Source organism: Polypterus senegalus, chromosome 14 (assembly GCF_016835505.1).
Source record: "Polypterus senegalus isolate Bchr_013 chromosome 14, ASM1683550v1, whole genome shotgun sequence".
Lineage (NCBI taxonomy): Eukaryota > Metazoa > Chordata > Cladistia > Polypteriformes > Polypteridae > Polypterus > Polypterus senegalus.
In genome coordinates this window covers 115,061,547-115,083,709 of record NC_053167.1, presented here as the reverse complement: position 1 = coordinate 115,083,709, position 22,163 = coordinate 115,061,547, and the positions used below count along the sequence as shown (strand labels likewise).

General features: G+C 39.7%; 1 protein-coding gene across 8 annotated transcripts in view; it reads left to right on the top strand.

The window, feature by feature from the left end:
- Positions 1-22,163, top strand: part of crb1 (crumbs cell polarity complex component 1) — a 226,235-nt gene that overhangs the window by 121,150 nt on the left and 82,922 nt on the right. For all 8 annotated transcript variants that reach the window (XM_039735479.1, XM_039735484.1, XM_039735482.1 and 5 more), the window contains exon 6: positions 4,426-5,370. In XM_039735479.1, the coding sequence (XP_039591413.1) occupies positions 4,426-5,370 (945 nt within the window). The remainder of the gene's footprint in view (positions 1-4,425; positions 5,371-22,163) is intronic.

Genomic DNA, 22,163 nt, shown 5'->3' with positions numbered 1-22,163 from the left:
AGCTGTCCTTTTGTCTCACTGCCTTGTCTCTATTCCCCCCCAGACATCCTCAAACACTATTTGATCTGTTTTCGCTGTTCTGTTATTTCACCGAGTAATACTTTCCGTTTGTTTGCGCTAATGCTATCTTTACTATCATTTTTTGCGACTTTCGAATTTTCTTACTTCCATTATCTCTAACCTGCTCTGCATGTGTATCGCGGCAACGTTTCTGAATTCTTTACAATGTTCTACTTTGTCTTTTTCTGGCCCCGGGCTTTCTTTTTTGCATTCTTATCTCTCCAACGTTTTTGGGTCTCTTTTTGACGCACTGCTCTTTCTTCTTTCCTTAGTTGTTGATGTGTCATCTAGAACGTATAAAATTTTTAAGAGCTGAGAGCACAGGAAGTGTGTCTGTCAGAAGCATTCCAACAACTGATTAGTCAGATGACCGTGGTCTTGTTTGAAAATGGTAGTAAGTAGGGCGTGACTTGCAAAAGTCACCGTCTCACAGGACTTGCTTCCAAAGGTTGTATGTATGACGTGACTCGATTGTCTCGTGGGACGTTAAACTGTCTCTATGTCTCTTTTCAAAAGATCGTCGCCGTAAAAAAGTATCGTCCCAAAATTTTTTTATAATAGAGAGATATTATTTGCTAAAATTGATCAAATGCAAATTCTGGTTTCAACCTAAGTCATCTGCTATAAGAAAAGCGTTTGTTCTTGCCCTTTAGCTATATCTTGTTTTTTTATTGTGTCTATTCTTTTTGGACATTTGTCTAGCACCTCAAACAGAGTTTAGTTTCTATTACAAACTAAAATACTTTCATATATATCTAATTGCAAGCTAAATCTGTGTGCAAATATCTAAATGTATCAAAAAAACTCCTCCTTGCCAGCCTCTCTGACTTTGGCATCACTGAGACTGCCCTCAGATGGTTTGAAACCCACTTTTCAGGTGGATCCTACTGTATGATCTGTCAAAGAGATATGTCCAAGGTACATCAGACAAGCACAGGGCTGCCCCAAAGAGTTCTGCTGGGATCACCTCACTTGGCCTTATGATTCAGTTCAATGATTTCTCATATCAGTGATATGCACCTGTACCTGTCAGAGGACACCACAGTATCAGGTAGGTTCTCTGCATGTCTCACTAATATTGCAAAATGGATGAGCACCATCTCCTGCTCAACCTGGCAAAGACAGACCTCCTTGTTATCCCAGCCTGTCCATCTATTCAGCACTTTATCTCTGTTCAGCTCAGCTCATTATCACAGCCAAGTCAGTATGCAACCTTGAGATGTTGATCAAAAGCCAGCCGTCCTTCACTGACCACGTTGCAAATATCTCTGGGTCTTACAGATTCACTCTATGCAACATCCACAAGATTGGACCACATCTGACAGAGTGTGCAGCACAACGCCTGGTCCAGGCTTTGGTCTTGTCACTTCTGGACTATTGCCACACTCTGCTTGCTGGTGTAAAGTCATGCGTCAACAAGCCACAGCTGATAATTTCGTCTGGTGTTCAACCAGCCAAGGTCAGCACATGTCACTCCTCTTTTCAGATCTCTACATTGGCTCCTTGTAATGGCACATATTAAATTCAAATACTTGATACTTGCCTACAGGGTGGTCAGTGGATCAGTACCTAAATATGGAGACACTTTGAGGTCCTATGTTCCTTTTCACCCACTCAAGAATGCTGATAAATGGCGTCTGGAGACACCCCCTTTACATGGCGTCAAATCTCACTCCAGACTCTCTTCACATGTAGCTCCTAGCTGGTGGAATGATCTGCCCACCTCCATTCAAACTGCAGACACCCTTTAAGGTGTTTAAGAAATGTGTGAAGACTCATGAATTTCTGTCTAACTGATATTAGCTGTTATGTTTTTGTATTGGGCTTGCATTTTGTTCTGAGCTCTTCACTGTTGATGATCAATTTTATACCCTTGTCTTTAGTACTAGGGTGTTGTCCCATGTTAGCCATTATGGATGTAGTGAGAGGTCGAGCAAAATAACTCCTTTTATTGGTTAATTAAAAAGATTACAAAAAGTAGTTTTCGAGGCAACTCAAGCCCCTTTCTCCTTTACATCTTGCTTGAAGAAGGGGCCTGAGTTGCCGTGAAAGCTTGCATATTGTAATCTTTTTAATTAACCAATAAAAGGTGTCATTTTGCTTGACTTCTCACTCTTGTAACACTTATTCCAAAACAGTCCCCAGACTTACTTACTGTTGACCTCATTGTAGATCACCTTGGATAAAAGCATCTACTAAGAGAACAAATGACAGAAAGCTAACAAATGTACAAAACAGGGACATGAATAGAAAACATCTAAATGTTTAGCTGATTTAAAGTTGAGTTTTAAAAAATGTTAGCATCTGAACTTCATCCCCTCCTATCCCCAATCACAATGCACTTTATAGAGGAAACAAGATTTCAACATAGCGTCCTTGTCAAAGTGCAGGTCAAATTTGTATAACTGAATCGCATCAATCATTATACCACCATTACACTTTCCTCCTCTCCTCTTTCTTCCAGACATGTGTCCTCTCTCTTCTTTGGCTTCTTCGGCCAATAGTAGCCCAATTTCCACCAGCACCCTGTTGACTAACAGTACTGGTGGCAGTCGCTGTTAGGATGGGACTCAACCGATCCAGTATGGAAATCTGTATTGTTGTCCTCATGTTGATTTGGCAAAATTTTACACCAGATTCCCTTCCTGATGTAACCCTCCTCATTTATCCAGGCTTGGGACCAGCACGAAGAAACACACTGGTTATGTAAAAAAAAAATCATTCATACTGTATGTCTTCAAAACCACTTAAAGCATAAATCACAGTGAGATACTACTTATTGATTAAATTTGCTGCACACTGCAGTCATGATGGAGTTTCAACTCAGAAAATGGTTTATGGTTTGAAGCCTTGCTTGTCTGTACACGGAGGTCACATTAGATGACAAAATATATGGACGCATCCACTGTGACAGCAGACCTCAAAAATTGTTGTTCTTTGGGGCCAATCTGATCTTTCCCTTCAACGGTGAGAGCACTGTTGCAATCATTGTCAGTAGAATCCTCCCACTATCACATTTGTACAAGAAAAATGTGCCTGATATACTGGGCTGACCACCTGGCATCATAAAGATCAATTACTTATTCATTCGTTCGTTCAGGGCTTCTTGTGTCTAATGAACGTGTTTTTGTAGTATTGGAGCAGGAGATCATGCATCTCATAACCTGACCTTAGTACTAGGGTGTTGTACCGTGTTAGCCATTATGGATGTAGTGAGAAGTCAAGCATAATGACACCTTTTATTGGCTAACTAAAAAGATTACAGTATGCAAGCTTTCGAGGCAACTCATCTTGCCTGAAGAAGAGGCCTGAGTTGCCTCGAATGCTTGCATATTGTAATCTTTTTTAGTTAGCCAATAAAAAGTGTCATTATGCTTGACTTCTCACTATAACCTGACCTTGTATACCTGTGTGCCTTGACCTTTAACATAATCACAGACCCATTCATTTACAACTCCGTTGATGGTCATGCTGATGTCCAGTAAACGTTGTGTAGAAGATTGGGCCCACTATTTCTGAGTGCACCTGGTCAAATCTGGTCATGTGACAAATTTCTGTGCAATCATTTCCTGTCCCAGTGTCATAAATATTTTTGCAGTTGGAATCTGTCAAGCAGATTTCAGGACGTCTTTCAAAATCTGGCTAAAATATTAATTAATCGCAGTTAGGAGACCCGGGTTCACTTCCTGGCTCCTCCCTGCGTGGAGTCTGCATGTTCTCCCCGTGTCTGCCTGGGTTTCCTCCCACAGTCCAAAGACATGCAGGTTAGGTGCATTGGCGATTCTAAATTGTCCCTAGTGTGTGCTTGTTGAGTGTGTGTGCGCGCCCTGCGGTGGGCTGGCGCCGTGCCCGGGGTTTGTTTCCTGCCTTGCACCTTGTGTTGGCTGGGATTGGCTCCAGCAGACCCCATGACCCTGTAGTTAGGATATAGCGGGTTGGATAATGGATGGATGGATGAACACCAAAGGAAGATAAGTCTAAGGCTTAAAAGATTTCCATGATATATTTGTACAAATATATACCCATGTATTGCTGAATTTTGTGAGTTACATCTCTCAAATTTAATTTTATTATTTACCTTTTCACATGTGGTTATTCCAGTAGAACTGGTTGTGCATTGTAGGTAACACGAAACATGTCAACTGGATGTAGATTTATTACTTTTAAGACAGTTTCTATGGGACACCCTCCATTTCAGTACTAAAATACCTCAGAAGGAATTTCCCTCAGACAACACGTGTAGGTGCTGCATGTAGGCTGTGTGTGAAAAGCAGAGGTCATTTTAAATGCTCCTAACTCATTTTTTCTCTCTTTCGAAGAATGTCTGTGTTATCTAAGGTAATGCCCTTTCTCTATTTCTTTAAGGTACTTTTTGTCAAGAAGATATCAATGAATGTTCAACATCTCCCTGTCACAATGGTGGTACCTGTGAAAATACTAAAGGAGGTTTCACATGCCATTGTCCCCAGACCTTCAAAGATGGACTTGCTTTTGGTGGGCCAACCTGCCAAGATGTCCTCATAGGCTGTGACGGCCATGGATGCCAAAATGGTGGCACATGTATACCACTCCTAAGAGACGATCAGCATGAATACAGATGTGCTTGTGTGAATGGCTATTCAGGTTCAATGTGCCAGCTCTCCACCACATTTTCCTTTGAAGCAAGTGGATACATTCATGTTGGAAGACCTGTTGAAGACAAAGAAGTGCTCTCTAATATAACTTTGAGCTTTCGAACGGTTCTTCCCAATGCCCTTCTGTGTTATCAGGGTGATAAGGATGTTTTCATCAAGCTTGAGCTTCTTAGGGGCACCTTGCACTTAACCGTACAGATTAAAAACGAACTGAGCTCTGTCTTGGAGCTTCCACACAACATGAATGATGGGGAATGGCACAGTGTGAACATGGTACTTGGAGGAAGAACAGCTACTGTGGCTATCCTGGACAGCTCCTGTGTCAATGAGTGTACCGAGGAAACAGTCATAGACTCTCATATCGGGGATGTTTCTTTAGGATTTCATAACATTTTCATTGGCGGACTTATGGTGAACCAATTAAGCTCTATAACCATTAATGGTCTCCACACAAAGCCTTATTTTATTGGCTGTTTTCAAGATGTTTATGTACACTCCCAGTTGATTATTCCTTCCAACCTCTCTCAAGAATCAGCGTTGAATTTGACTTTAGGTTGTAGTACCAAAGACAGATGCCTGTCTGACCCTTGCAACATGAGAGGACGCTGTGTAAATCTGTGGCAGAGCTACCACTGTGAGTGTTACAGGCCATATGAAGGTCCAAACTGCCTACAAGGTAAGATTGTTATTATTGAATCACAGAAATATCAATATGTTGTTTTCAAAAATACATTGTCTTAAATCCACACATTTGCCAGTACCCAGTGATTGATAGTTGGAGCCAAATGGAATCTGGAAATAAGACAGAATACGCCAGAGATCATCACCATTTCAACTGTGTGCTCTAATTTATAAAGCGGGAAATAATCTATCATTTATCATTTCATGGACTATAACAGAAAGTTAACAAATGTACAAAACAGGAACATGCATAGAAAACATCTAAATGTTTAGCTGATTTAAAGTTGAGGAAATTTAAAAAAATGTTAGCATCTAAGCTTCATCCTCTCCTGCCCCCAATCACAATGCACTTAATAGAGGAACTAAGATTTCAACATAGCCTCCTTGTCAAATTGCAGATCAAATTTATACAACTGAATCATCTCTCATATATATTTCTCTTCTGGTCCATCTTGCTTCCTCTTCAAACCTGGTCCTGCCCACACAGCATTTCTCGATTCCTATTCGTCCTCTTCCAAACCCTTCCCCACGCTGCCTGCGGCCTCCCATACACCCCCATGCCGCTTTTCTCAAGTCCTATTCCACCTTTTGACTACTGCATTCCCTGCTCCTCTCTCATGACCCCATTGATGTCATGTCACTGCCCGATATCTAGCCTGACTGCGTGACCTTTCACTTTGGCCATGTCTGCGCCTGGGAATCTTTTCCGTAGCCTGCTACAGGAAGGTACTCTCTCGACCATTGCCATTGGTTTCGCTCCTTGCTATTTTCGTTATACTGCAAAGGTTGTTTCCTAAGCCTTTGTTATAAAATGAATGACAGTATCTTCTCTGTCGATGGGTTATTGTACAACGTCATCTGTATTCTGGGATCCGACAACCGCCTGTTCCTATCAGTGGGTTATTTCTTAACACAAACGGTTGAAGAAGGCAATGCACTCTCACTAAGACACAGGACAGTAGATTTTGTTGCATCACATTGGGACAGATTTGAGTTGAGTTGAGTTATCGCAACAAGTCACGAGTACTATCAATACATGGCAATATCTACAGGTTTTGGTGGTGAAGCTGAAATTCAAGCTTTTTCCGAGATTAGATCTTTCGACTCATTATCTGTCGTGTCCAGTAAAACACCTATTCACAACTGCGTCTTTCAAGAAGTATTTCTTTCTTCTTGATTTCTGAATTCCTTTCTCACCGTTTTCCGTTCCTATTCTTACATCATCATATGCTACGATGGCCATCCACTAATATCAATTATTATACCAAATTGACTCTATCAGACCCAGGTAGAGCAACTCCTCCTTGCCAGTCCCCTCATGCATATGATCATAATGTATACAGTAAGTAGTCCCACAATGGCAGTTGCACCTTTAAAACCACAAGCATGGACGCAACAGTGAGACTATAGTCAAAAAGTGAACAAACAAAATAAACACAAAGCATACTGTGAGACTGGAGTGTGTAGTATGGGCACACTAAGAAAAGAAGTGTTAGACCTTTCTTGGACATGGGAGATGATATGGGGAGTGCAATAAGCAGTGTTTATCATCAGTTATAACAGCTCTCGATGGCGGTGAGCTGTAGCGATTAAAAGCATTTATGGTGTTACTTGCAGATAGGCTGCTCTTCCTGCTGACTTACAAGCGCATTGGTGGCACATGGAGTGAAATGCTGTTCAGTATTTTAGTTTTTGTAAAAGAAAATGAAGTGTTTTTAGAACTATGCATTTAAAGTTTTTTACAGTTTTCACTCTCTTTGTTCCTAATTAAACAATGACATGTATGTGGCTCTCTGATTATAAGCGTCCAGGAGCCCACGCATACATTTCATGTTGTTTAAGGAGATTTATTTTTCTTTTAAAGAGTAATTTAATTTTGCATTTCATATTCTAATGAGGGCAGCATGGTGGTGCAGTGGGTAGCTCTGCTGCCTCGCAGTTAGGGGACCCGAGTTCGCTTTCCAGGTCCACCCGCGTGGAGTCTGCATGTTCTCCCCGTGTCTGCGTGAGTTTCCTCCCACAGTCCAAAGACATGCAGGTTAGGTGCATTGGTGATTCTAAATTGTCCCTACTGTGTGCTTGGGTGTGTGCCCTGCGGTGGGCTGGCGCCCTGCCCGGGGTTTGTTTCCTGCCTTGTGCCCTGTGTTGGCTGGGATTGGCTCCAGCAGACCCCCATGACCCTGTAGTTAGGATATAGCGGGTTGGATAATGGATGGATATTCTAATGACTTAATGTAACTGCGGTCACTACTGTTGTAGTTGCTACTATTGCCTTTTAGTGGTGTACACTCCTCAGGAGTGTCCCCCCATTTCAGAGTAAGTCAGTTATGTGTGTGCACGTGTGCATAACCTGAAGACTTTTGTATCTGGCACTATGTTAACATGACTTATCTAGCTAAATAAAGTTTACCCCATCCATTACTCAAATTCCTTTTTACCCTTTTCACGTTTTTAACTGAAACAGCTAATAAGCAAACAGAAAGGAACAGGATCAGAGGCATGCGATAATCTGCTTCATAAGAGAGAGAGAGAGAGAGAGAGAGAGACCACACTACAAGAGGGCAAGGATGGGAAAAACGGAAAGACATCCCACTGCAAACAGGAGAATGCATGCTGCACCATTGCAAACCCACCTTCCATAGATTAAGCACCAAACAGGTCAGTCAGGTTAGGGAGTATGCATGGGTATAGCTCATTGCTGCACCCACCACACGGCAATACAGCTCAGGGTTGGCAACCCTCAGGCAGATGGACAGTGTGGTCCAACCCCTACACCCCAATGGAGATGACCATCTATCTGCAGGTGTTACGTGGTCTGCTCAAACCAGTGGTACCCAAGAATTCCCCCAAAGAAACACAGTACTGTAGTATCCCAGTCTTCATTTCAGGTCACGGGATAGGGTCCATGTCTACTAATCATATTGCAAAACAAGGAGCACCAGGACTCTGAAGCCTTGGACCTTCATCCCTTTGCGGAGATATTGGGAATGCCACACACCCCTTTTCAGCAACCTCATGACCCCCCCATGCTCTCCCAATACATCTACTGACTTCATTGGAAGAGTCACCAGAGACATGAATGTCGCTCTTCTTGACAAACAGATGCCCCTTAGCCACTGGATCCCACGACCTTGCCCAACACCCAGTCCATGCAAGCACTGAACAGAACAGGAGCAAAAACAAACCACTGAGCAATCCCAGAATCAACTGGGAAGAACGCAGAGGTTCTGCCTCCACTCTGCACAGCACTCACAGTTCCAGTGTACAGGCCAGCCATGACATCCTGCAACTTCAGGAGGATCCAATGAATTCTCAGGGTGTCCCACAAGGCAACTTGATCAACTCAGTCAAACGCTTCATGAAAATCGGCAAAGGCTGCAAAGAAACTCTGCTGATATTCGTGTTTGCACTCGATGAGAACCCTCAGTGCCAGGATGCAGTCAATGGTAGACCTCTTAGGTGTAAAACAAGACTGCTCCGGTCTCTGGTAGGTGAGCAAGTGAGCATGGATACTGAGGATAATCCAAGTGAAGACCTAACCCGGCACTGACAGCAATGGTATCTCACTGTAGTTACCACAATCCAAGTGATTGGGATGACAAGTCCCATTATACTGTCATTTGGAAGCAAAGATTTCTTGAAATGCCAGCAGGACAGCTTTGCAACCATCCTGGAAAAGATCCCCCAGGCTATCAAAGATCCCTACAGCCTTCCCTACCTTCAGCTGATTCGCCCCCTGTGCAATCTCAGTGAGACTGGGTGTTTCACAGCTAATTGGAGATCATCTTCAATAACTGTAGACCCAGACATGTCCAATGCCCTAGCTGGAGGATGAGCTTTAAACAGCTGCTCAAAGCAACCAACCCAGCAGGTCACAACTCCAGCATCATCCATAAAGACCATTCTTTCACCCGCCCTGACTGCCACTCTCAGAGGAACAGATTTGGATGTGCGTAATGCTTCAATTCTTCTGTAAGCAGGATGTGAGTCACCTGACCATAGATGGGGTGTCACTTGCTTATAGATTCCTCTAACAAACACCTCATTATCTGCCCTCAGAGCCATCCCAACAGTTCTTCTCAGTTCCCGGCACAGACTGGAGTTGCCATCAAGCCATGCACTGCGACTCCTCTCGATGATATCTAGGGAACCCAGAGAGATGAAATACCTCCTTCATACCAGCAGCACCAACACAACCCTCAGCAACATTCAGGGTGTTGTTTTATTTATGTTTTTGCTTATTCAAAATTTATAGTTTTTTTATTTGTACTTGTTTGAAAAAATAATTATTAACATCTCATTTTATTTATTTACACAGTTCTCTGAGAGGTGTCATGTAACTATTTCATTTCCGTTATGATGTCACTGGAGGATACAATATAAATATGGTGGCTTTCAAAACATTCATTGTTCCTTGGTGAATAAAATTGTGAATTTTTGAAGAATTACAGCTTTAGATAGTTTCTACTGAAGTTTCTACCTTTTCTGAACTTCAGTTTATGATTTTGGCTCTGTCACTTGGTTTGGTGGCCTGTTTCTATTTTGCGTGTTCCTCAATGCACGTTCTCATCTCCTGGTCTTGTCACTCACTCACAATAACTTCCAGCAACCCTGAATGTCCAACCCTCTACACAGACATAAAATATGGAATACATTGCGGAGCATTTGTGTCAGCACTATCACACATTACAGATGCAGTAATAAAATGAAAATTAAATCTGACAATTATGAGTTGCTGTAATTTGACATTAATAAATTCATATTGCCATGTAAATGTTTACATGTTTCTGATTCTTTACACAAAATGCTTGCCAAATTTCTTGGATTTTAACATTCATAATACCAAGCAAAACAGGGCAAAAAATAAAGTCATATATATATTGATTCTCCCCTTTGTTCCTAAATATAGTAGTGTAAAAATGTAACATTATGAGTTTTTATCTATTATAATACTTGCACAGTGTAAAAGAAGAGACAGATAAAGATAAAGACTTTGGTGACCCCATATAATATAAGGTTTTAAAAAATAAAAAAAGTCACACAACAATTGTGGAGATGTCTTCTCAGACGCAAGTTTAAAATCAAACTGAAGTAAGATAGCGGATGTACCTGATCTAATGAGTCCTTCTGGTAGGAAGGGGTGGGTTCAGGTGGTTCTGTCAGTGGAAGTGACATCAGTGATGGTATAACCATCAGTTTTCCAATCTGCAGAGGGAGGAAGAAAAAAGGAACTAGCACACAGTGCCAACCCCGAGAAATTACCATAATCCAGAGCCTTTAAGCTGCCCCCTATGTGCATGTGTGCGACAACAGTTAATGTGATGATTATTAGTGAATGGAGTGAAGAACTGCCATACTCTGATTTTACTGCATACTTGGTTGCTTAGCAACAGCCGTCTACCATGTGGCATGCGAGTTACGATTTTTAATGGTATAAGTGTGTGTTGGTGTATGCAGTTGCTTTGTCTTTGACTTATTTTGCTGCTTCTGCACCACAGAAAGGCACATTGTTCACAAATCCTACGGGTTGGTTGTACTTAAAATAGCAATCCTCACTTCTGACAGGGCCTACATGAACGAATGGTCATTTTGCCCCTTTGATGAGCTCCTATTTTCTCTCTGTACTCGTTAGAGATTTTAGAGAATTGAGAAACCTTTGTAGTCAAACATGCTGAGTCTGTTACACTCAGAAGTAAGGAATGCGAGGCAAACGCAAAAACAACTGATTCTTTAAACAAAGTTCAAATTTGGAATGTAAAAATTTTAGAATTACTAAATAACCGTTGGGGCTGAGTAGCAGGAAACTGCTTCTGATAAGTGAAATTGGAAGCTCAATTGCAAGCTCAGAAACTTCATGAAGGACAGGAGTTGGTTTGTTGCAAAGTGATGTGGGCTGTATATCAAGACAATGGCTGTCCTTAATTAAATATCTTCATGTTCAGACCTTTTGTTTCTGACTTTGACATTAAATATAAGAAAGTCTTGGTATGATGTATTGGCTAGGCAGTAGAATCTAACTAACACACAAAGAGGCGGGTTCAATGCCCACTTCTATCCTACTGTATGGTAGCTGTTAAAAATTTGTTATTTCCATGCTAAAAAGAATGTTAGAGGCACACAACATTTTGATTGATTAAGGCTAAACAATCAAAACATTGTGTCTCTAATTTTCATTTGATTTTTTTTCAGGGTACAAATAAACTGGACCTCTTGTTACTGTTTGAACCTCCCAGCCAATTAGTTTTGATCAGAGAAATGCACCAAAGGTTTTTGTTTGGTGAATATGCTGTGTTCACTGGTGACCTTATTCACCAAATATTTTCTTGGAAATCTGCCTTGTGGCCAGCTTAGACAAACATTTTTTCTCAGCTCCCCATGATGCTTTGCAAAGCCAGCATGACGTCACAGATCTGTAGCAACCAGCTTTCATGCATGCATACTCTAAGTGTAATCCATCTTATACATTAAGTTGCTGCCTGATCTGCTTTGTAAAAAAACAAAAACAAGAAACTTGTAGGTTTTTCATTTATATTAGCAGACCGTAATGAGAATATTATGAGGATTGCCACCGAATACATAACACCAATCCTTTTGCACGTGATCACTCACTTGCCCTGTGCTGCAGGGCTAATTTTGTATGCTGGTCGTATGCAGGTACAAATGTAAAACAGTTTAAAAGCAACCAAAGTTTCAGAAAACAAGAGAGAAGAACTGGTCAGTCTATTAAGTGACCGATTGGCTGTTGTTTATGCACAGTAAGTAAAAGTGTACACACTCTGTACACCAAGGGGTGCACACTCCAATCAGGTGACGTTTGTGCTATTGAAGGGGTCTGCTCCAGATACCAAGGTGACCCCAACACCACCGGTCATCTGTGTGGAGTTTGTGTGTTCTCAGTTTGTCGGTGTGGAGTTTTATCAAAGTCTAATAATATGGAATACCTCCTAAGGACAATGAGGGATGACGTCCATTAGTCCCCGCCTAGGGTTCCAAAGGGGCTCGACTGGCACTGCATGAGATCCTGTGAAATAATAATAATTACAAAAGATTTACTAATATTTACAAGTCATTTCAATCATCTTGATAGAAGAAAAAAGTGCAATGTGTCTACACATACAGCTTGAAAACAAAGAAGACGTTCTATCTGCGCCCAGAGACATGACTTCAAGCAATGGACAGAGCGAGTCCCACATTGCTACTTTGTGCAATGATATATATTACTACATTCCTAGTTCTGAATGGCAATCTGATTATTTAGGTGGTTACCTACCAGGTCAAGCTTGCGCTTGGTCGGCCGGTTGGCAAACATTCACCACGTCCTCTGACTTGCAAGAAGCAACTCATAGATATCTGATACAGTATCTGTCAAATAATACAAAGAATACACGACACATGCTTCACCCTTATTGGGACTCATCAGGTGTACGCACTTATGTATCCACTTATGGGGATCAAACCTCAGATGTCAGTACTTGAGGCGGAGCCTCTTATGTTGTAATAATGGAGCACTGACGCCTGAGGTTTGAAAAACTGTGCACACCCGACAAGCCCCAATAGGGGTGAAACGTGTCATGTACACTTTGTATTATTTGGTAGATGCTGTTTCACAATTAAATATATATGTGTATACTGTATATATACAGTGGAACCTGGTCCAAAACTCTGGTCGCAAACCGATTTGGTCGTGAACCAAAGTAATTTCCCCCATAGGATCGTATGTAAATACAATTAATCCGTTCCAGACCATATGAACTGTATGTAAATATATTTTTTTAAAGATTTTTAAGCACACATAGTTAATCATATCATAGAATGCACACCGTAATGGCAAACTAAATGTAAAAACACTGAATAACACTGAGAAAACCTTGAACAACAGAGAAAACTAACACTGCAATAGTTCGAGCTATAGCGCTACGAACCGCTTGTTAAAAACACTTTTTTTTAATGAGTTTTAAGCACAGGGAAAAAAATGAACATTTCAAAAATCCATAAGTTAATAAACCACCAAGAAAAGTAACATTGCAACAATGCACACTACGAACCGATCGCTGTAAATAGAAGTGAAGTGGAGGTTAAAATCCAAAAGAAAAAAGTCTTCATTAAATACAACAACGTTAAAACAATGCTCGGATCTGTCTCTTTAAAAGCAAGCCTTATGCGTCCAGCCGTCTCTCTCTCTCGTGTGTGTGTGTGTGTGTTTGTCTATCTCTCTCGCGCATGTGTGTGTGTGTGTTTGTCTATCTCTCTCGCGCATGTGTGTGTGTGTGTGTGTGTCTATCTCTCGTGCATGTGTGTGTGTGTGTGTGTGTGTGTCTCTCTCTCTGCACAGGGAATGTATAGGGAGAGACTGAACACTTGCGGAAATCATCGGCGTGGACAAACCGAAAGAGAAATTGGCTTGTTCTATACCGAGTCTGTGGTCGTGAACAGATGCAAAAGTTTGGTGAACTTTTTGGTCGTAAACCGATTGGTACGTGTTACGAGACGTTCATGAACTGAGGTTCCACTGTATATAAATATATACAGTATCTTTGTATTACTTATCAAATAAAGTGCTATCTATCTACAGTATATATGTGTTGCTAGTTTGTGGCTATGTTTTGTATTTTGAATGTTGTTATCATTCTGTCTGCATATTTTGTTGTTTGAGACACAGTGGTGCAGTGGTTACAACTGCTGTCTCACAGCTCAGATCACATTTTTCCCACAAGAATTGGTCCAGCATAGTTGGCAGATACCTTCTTAGCCCTCAGGGACACTTAAACCTCCATTGCACTTTAATAATCCACTAAAAGCTAGTCGCAATCCTCTTTCAACATTGACTTAAATGCATTTTGTGGAGTTCAGCTAAGTTAGCAAACATTTCCGTGATTTTGTTAAATTCATGGCAAAGTGAATTCAAGTGGCTTTGCTCATCCTTAATGCTGATATAACCCTTCATTAATTTTACTGCAAAAAAGTACTGTGAATCTGTATTTATAGAAGCAATGGTGTTTGCCGTTACACAGTGCTAAACTAAATTAAGAATGATGTTGTTATTTGCTGGTTATGTACTGAATCCAATAACTAGTAGTCTGGAAACTTGTTAAGGGTAAATTTTGCACAAACATTAGGACGTTTTTCTTTACACAGAGAACCACAGACACATTGAATAAGTTGCCAAGTAGTATGGTAGACAGTAGGACTTTGTTATTTTGGAAGAATTAAGTGAATAGGACTGGCGAGCTTTGTTGGGCTGAATGGCCTGTTCTCGTCTAGGTTGTTGTAATGTTCCAAAAAAAAAAAACTTACAGTTCTTCATATCTGAGATAAAATGACCATTGAATTTGACGATCCAATGCAGTAGAGCAGGGGTCCGCAAGTTCAGCGCTGAAGGTTCACAGCTGCTGCAGGGGTTTGTTTTAATCCAATTGCTTGTTTAGAAGCCAAATATTGGTGATAGCAGAACTTATTGAATGTTATGGCTCATTGGTGCTTTCATTCCACCCCATTAGGTCATTCTTACATGTAGATATTTATTCATTTAGATTTTTCTTTTCTGAGAATATTATTATAGAGAAAAGCCAAGCAAAATGACACCTTTTATTGGCTAACTAAAAAGATTACAATATGCAAGCTTTCGAGGCAACTCAGGCCCCTTCTTCAGGCAAGATGTCGAGAGTTGTTTGAAGAGGTTTGTTGAAAGCTTGCATATTGTAATCTTTTTAGTTAGCCAATAAAAGGTGTCATTTTGCTTGGCTTTTCTCTACATTCATAATGGCTAACACGGTACAACAACCTAGTACTACTGAGAATATTATGATTCATGGATTCCATTATGGATGCAATGAGACCTTTTATTGGTTAACTGAACCGATTACAATATGCGAGCTTTCGAGGCAACGCAGGCCCCTTCTTCAGGTGTCAATTTACTTGACTTCTCATGAGAATATTACACAAATGATTTGTGAACTTGAACAGATTAGTAATTCTGTGTTATATCCCATTTCTTTAGAAATATTTTTTAAAAACAGATCATTCTTGAAGAGATGAAGTTAGATGGTGAACTGCTGACTTCTTTTTTACTTACATGCAGTTGTTAATTGGCAGATGGATAAGAAAACAAGAAGCAATTAAAAATCCTGAATTAGCTGATTAAGTCTAAAAGAGGCCATTAAGTGCTGGGAATCTTAACAAGTGAATTTAGCTAAAATGAAGCACAAACATGTTTCTTGAGCAGCAACTGTTTCAGGAACAATAATTGACTTCTAAGTAAGAAACCTGTGACCACCACAGCCCTGATTCTGGACAGCATCTGAGGACCCCTGCTGTAGAGACAGGGGATTATATGCTGCGAAAATACGATGAGACACAGTCTGAGCATTGTGAGCTCAGTGCAGAGGATGCTTCATTTCTAAAGCACAAGACAAAACCTTTAGGGCTTTTCAATGAAATGTCCTTTCAAATTGAAAAAAGAAAGAACTGCACAAACAAATGATGTGAGTAAGTGTAAAGGGTTATGATGGTGGCACTAACTGAACTTCAAAAACACCTAGAAGGTCTGGAGTTGTACCTTCTCCCATCATTTATTGGGGTCTTCTACAGGTACTACGTCTCCTTTCTGCCAATGTGTGTTTGTAAATTAAAGAATCCAGATTTCCGCAGCACATGGGGGTATGTGTCAGTTTGTAGATGTGTGTCCAATGGTGGATTGATGTCCGCCATTCACCAATTGCTGTCAGTCTGTATACCCCTATAATTGGAAAAACAAGGTTTAGAAAACTGATAAATAGTTATTTATAATCATGGTAGTGATTACTAGTGACACAGAGTTACTTTAAAGCTGGTTCAAGAGCTTAAAGCTATGAAAGAAACTTCATTTAGCAACATATTATTTTCTTGAGCTTTATGGCCAAAAATAACCAGTGGTTGTGCAACATTTTTTACTATCATATTAATTTATGTCATGACACCTCACTGCTTCCTCACATTAACAATTTTTACTGTAACTGGCCTGTAGTCAGGTTTTTCTTTCTTTCTTTTTTTGTTAAATAAGGCAAAGTTTAATGTTAACCAAGCAAAAAAAGTAGAAGATGTCACATTAGCTGTGCATACAGGAAGGATATACAATATATTTTGATATTATGAGCAAATTTTAAATTATTATTCATGTATGAACAGCTAACAAATTAAAACAAAATGTGTCCACTCTGTACAATTCTATACAACTATGCCTTTCAGATCCATTACTTGATCATGTCTGACAAGGTGACAACAATGGCAGCGAAGGTTTGGCCAACACCAGCAGCCCGAAGACCTACAGAGTTATTAATGGCATTGCTATAAATCAGCCTCGGCTTTGTATAAAACATAATCATGGCTTGATAGTGCCGTTGTTGCATTGATACGTTGTCTTCGGTTCAAATGCAGAGCCAAGTTGCTGTCTATGTCGAGTTTCTATGTTTTCTCCTTAAATCCCAAAAACTTGGCAGTTAGGTTGGCTGTATGAATTTGTGGCTAAAAGATGTGCATGAGAGCGAGAGCACCCAGGAATAATTCTTGAACTGGGATTAAGTTGGTTTATAAATGTTATATTAGAAACATTTATTTTTCATCTATTTGTGTTCATTACATTGTCATGTCATTGTCTGACTCGCTTAATCCAGACCTAAGGGGGTATTGTGGGTAGGGCTGGAGCCTATCCCAGCTAGCATAGGGCACAAAGCAGGAACAAACCTGAGCCGGGCACCAGTTCATCGCAAGGTGAACACACACACACACATCAGAGCCAGCTTAGCATCACCAATCCACCTAATCTGCATGACTTTGGACTGTAGGAGGAAACCCACGCTAACACGGGGAGAACATGCAAACTCCACACAGGGAGGACCGAGGACACGAATCCTGGTCACTTTACTGTGAGGCAGCAGCGCTACCACTGACGGCCCTTTTTGACAGCAGTTCTCACAAGCTCAGAGCACTTAGTTACAACTATACTTTAAATTAAGCGCAATAGATTATTTATATTAATTAATGCAATTTATATTAAATACACAGTGAAATGGCAGTTTCAATGATAACATACTATAATCAAGTAAATTCAATCCAATTCAGTTTCTGATAGCGCTTTTCACAAGTTCAGAGCACTTATTTACTGTACTACCATACTCTGTTGAGAATAAATTAGACACAACAAATAATTTATATAAATACACACAATTACCATATATTAAATACACAGTATACAGAGCAGGTTCAATGATAACATATTATAATCAAGTAAATTCAATACAATTTATTTCTGATAGCACTTTTCACAAGTTCTGAGCACTTATTTACTGTACATCTGTACTCAATTGAGAGTAAATTAAATACAACACATAATTTATATAAATACACACAATTACCATATATTAAATACACAGTATACAGAGCAGGTTCACTGATAGCACACAATACTCAAGTAAGTTCAATACAATTCATTTCAGATAGCACTTTTCACAAGTTCAGAGCACCGCACAAAGCAATCTACAGGAGACGCAGTCTCGTTTGTGCTCCATATGCTTTTGACACACCTTGAAGAGCCAGATACCTGCATGAGGATCCTATCTGTTTAATAAATTGGGCAAAATGGGTCTAGATATGACTGTCTGCCCCTGGGTCATGGACCTCCTCCTGAACAGACTACAGCACATCTGGATAGGGAACCACACTTCTTCTACTCTCATCCTGTTCAGCCCATTGCTCTGTTTACCCATGACTCGCCTCCATTCATGTGTCTATTAGTTAAATTCACTGGTGACACCATGATAGTTGGACTAACTTCAGATGGGTAGGATATGGCCTAAAGGAATGAGGAGGAACACCAGGCTGAGTGGTATAAGGATAACAACCTGGCCCTGAACACCACCAAAAACAAAAGAGACCATCGTAGATTTCAGAAGAACTAAGAAGACAAGCCATCTCCTCCTCCAAATTTATTGTGAAGTAGTGGAATGTGTGCAGGGAAGTCAAGTGATGAAAAAGGGACAGCAGAGACTCTGCCTACTTTGGAAACTGAAACAAGGCCAACTTTCTCCACAACTCCTGGGTGAGCTTCTACCACACCACCATCAAGAGCATCCTGTCTCATAACATGACCGTGTGGTATGCCAGCTGTATGGCCGTCAAGTATAAGGATCTTCATGTGTGGTGAAGGTGGCTCAGAGAATCATCGGAGTGGGTCTCTCATTTCAGGATATTGTCTGTGTAAGCCAACTGAGGAAGGCGGCTAGCAGTAGCGGCAGAGACATGACACATCCTGGACATTCCTTGTTTGAATGTTTTCCATCCGGTAGCCAGTACGGGGTGGTCTGATCCCACACAAACAGTCTGAAAAACAGTTACATTAAGGGTAAATGAAAACCAATAAATCATTTATTTAAATAAAAATAATTTATATTAAATACAGAGTAAGAGCAGTTTCAGCGATATCACGTTACGATCAAAATCACCATTATACTTTGAGAACTGATAGACTTTCCTACTTTGATTTTAGTATTCCTTTTTTTCAGTTACACATACATAAGCACAAACATCATAAAATAATTTTTAACAAAAACTTACATATGAACTCTTTTTGTTCAAAACAAGTGCTCAGGTTTAGACTAATTTATCCTGGTTCAGGTGGCACACTCAGGGAGACTGGCAGAGCACTTTGGAAACAGCCAAGGAAAGAAAGAAATGCTAGCTTTGTATTTAAAAGGTCATTCTTGCAGACAATATAAAGCGTCTTGAGCATGGGAAAGGTGCTATATAAATAAAAAGTATTATTAATATTATTCTGCTAATAAATAAATAAAATGGGTCTTGGCTCCTCCAGTGCTGCCCAAGCCCGCAGCAGGTACACTTTGATGTGTTCTTTTTGTCAGCTTTTCATTTCCGTCAGCATTTGTAGAGATAAGTCACTCCCAGACCAGGCTGCTTCTTTGTGTCGGGTTATCTGATCCTAATGAAGATAAGTGGACTTTGAGGACGATTTTCTAAATCTCTTATACAGCAAATCAAGGTATTTACTTAATTGGCGGACTGTATAGAACACAGGCCAGAGGCCCAGTCCTTTTTCACTATTCTAAATGACCTTCTACAGACTATTTAAACTTTGCATTTGTTATTACGATGTTTAAATGATTGATTTAAGTCAAAGGTGTGTAGCACCTATGGTTATTAGGAAACTGCAGAGGAAATGCATTAATTGTGTGGATTGTGCATACTTAGCAGATTTTAAATAACTTGAGCAACTTGTTTGACAGACAAAATGTGAAGAGTGATAACAGCAGACCATACACTCTGGTTCAGATACTGCTCTTTCACAATCTGAAGGAAATGAAAGCTGTTAGTCCAGCTGAATGATGGCAGTAACTGTTACAAGTGTACGTGACTTTAAAAGAGCGGTGGATACATTTAAGATCAACTCTTTTTTTATTGTTATATCTTCGTTTTATGACATATCTCATGGTACTGGCAGCCACATACAAAATTTGCATGGGGATGAGGAAGTATCTAGAAAGCATGGTATGGGAAAGTAAAAGCACTGCGCAAGAAAATTAGCACACAAATAATTCTAACTCAGAGGAATAACAGACACTGCGCCAAGAGATCAAAAAAGTACTCGAAAGATCAAAAGAGAAAATTAAAAATAAACACACCTTAGTGAAGCCAAAGCAAACAGCAAGCATTTTTTGAGTGCTACTCCAATAAAAAGGATAATAAAAGATCATTTAAGAAACATCAGGGACAAAGCAGGAGAAACAAATATTTCACCCAAGTATTTGTAAATGAAAAAAAAAAAGGAATACCCCACGCAGAAGTAAAAACAAGGTCTAAATGCATAGATTTTAAAACAGAAGAGTCAGATATGCCTCAGGTCCTCATTACATCGAAGGCTATTAAAAATCCCAGAGCTGATGGGATCTTATCAAATGTATTGTAAGTAATGAAAGACATGATCTATAAACCCTTATCAGACGTATCTGAGCAGTTACTTGAGAAAGGAGAATCACCGGAGGACTGGAAAGGTGTACAATTGACTCCAGTTTTCAGGAAGGGAGACAAAATGGACCCTGGTAATTACAGACCAATGAGTTTCACTTCTGAACCATGAAAAATTATGAAAACTACAGTAAGAAAAAATTAAAATAGTACCTTTATGAAAATAACCTATTAAATAACAACCAGCATGGGTTTGTGAGAGAAAGATTTTACCAAGCCAAAGTTTTAGATTTATTTGAACAGGAAACTGTAAAAGTCAACAAAAACAAAGCATAAAGCAAAATTTACTTGGACTTCCAAAAAGCCTTGTGAGTGAATAACATTTCTTTCTCTCTAATAAATAAACCAACTTTTTTGAATGTTTGTTCCTGTGATTTGTTAACTGTCATAGCAAAAGCCATTCTAATGGGAAACTGTAAACATTTTAATACAAATGGTTTAACAAGATCTCCTTTGGCGTCTAATGAAGATGTACCGCATTACCTTTCTTGTTGCCTGTTAAAATTTTACATGTCAGAATTGTTCGACCAAATTTGAATATAACTAATGTTGTCCTATTGCATAGCCCATCACTCATACATAAATTATGCAATAACATTACGATACATCCTTCTTGCAACAGTAATTCAGTCAGTGGAATACTGGACGGTGTTAACGATTGTAGATATTCTTCGTGATATTGTAAGTTAATGTTTTCATCTTCTGCACAATCACCACCAACTGTTTCAGCAGATTCTATTGATACGCATTTAACCAATTTGCCGTGTAACCAATCAACAATTTTTGCGTTAATTCGTTTGACTTCATCGAAAACTGTGTCTCGATGCTACGATTGAAAAAATCTCTTGGCAATAGTCTCGTACTCATCTCTTCTGTTGATAACACATCATCCATGAGACTTATTACACAATCGCTTAAGGGTTCATATTTAAATTACCCTGTGCAATAATGCTCTGTGCCAAAAAAATATAATATGTTCGGGCAATAGGGGACTTACATATGCAGTATGGGGCAAAAAAGGATTTGAGAAGAACAGGGAAGAATTGTCAATTATTTTGTTGAGCACAAAGCCTACCGAAAATAAAGTATCTTCTTATATAATACGCTCTTTAAGTTCATTTTAAAATTTTTTCACAATATACATTTATTTATTTATGTATTTATTTATGTATTTGTCAGTTGATTAATTGACTTTATTATTTGTCCTGTGAGTCTGTATCTTTGCTTTTTATGTTTCTGCAGCTGTATGCATGTCAATTTCCCCAACATCAAAAATGTTCATCTGCTGTCCGTTTGTCTGTCCAGGATTTTAAATCATCTGTAGCTTGCAAACCATTTGAAATATTGACCTGAAATTTGGTACACATATCTGCTTTCGGGGTGATGATTGACCACCAAGGTTATTCCTCTTTTTATTTTTATTTTATTTAATTGAGAATCAACTCTTGGCGGCCGCCAGCAGGGCGGCGTGCAGCACATGCATACAGGCGCCGTTCTCATTCCCTACCACCTTCACCGTCACTTCCACTACCACTTCATATCTTAAATCATTCTTGAGGCAGATTAAAGATTTATATGCCAGTTTAAGTGAAAAGTTAAGGAAAATATGCTAAGTAATTGCAAAACAAACACTGACTGGGATTACTGGTATTCTATATATCAAGGCAAAAAAGAAATGGTTTGTATAAATTCTGTTGTCTTTTTTTCTTTGGTTCTGTCTTTCCCTTTGTGTGTGTAAGTATTGCAGATCATACACACTGCCTTCCCACTTTTATA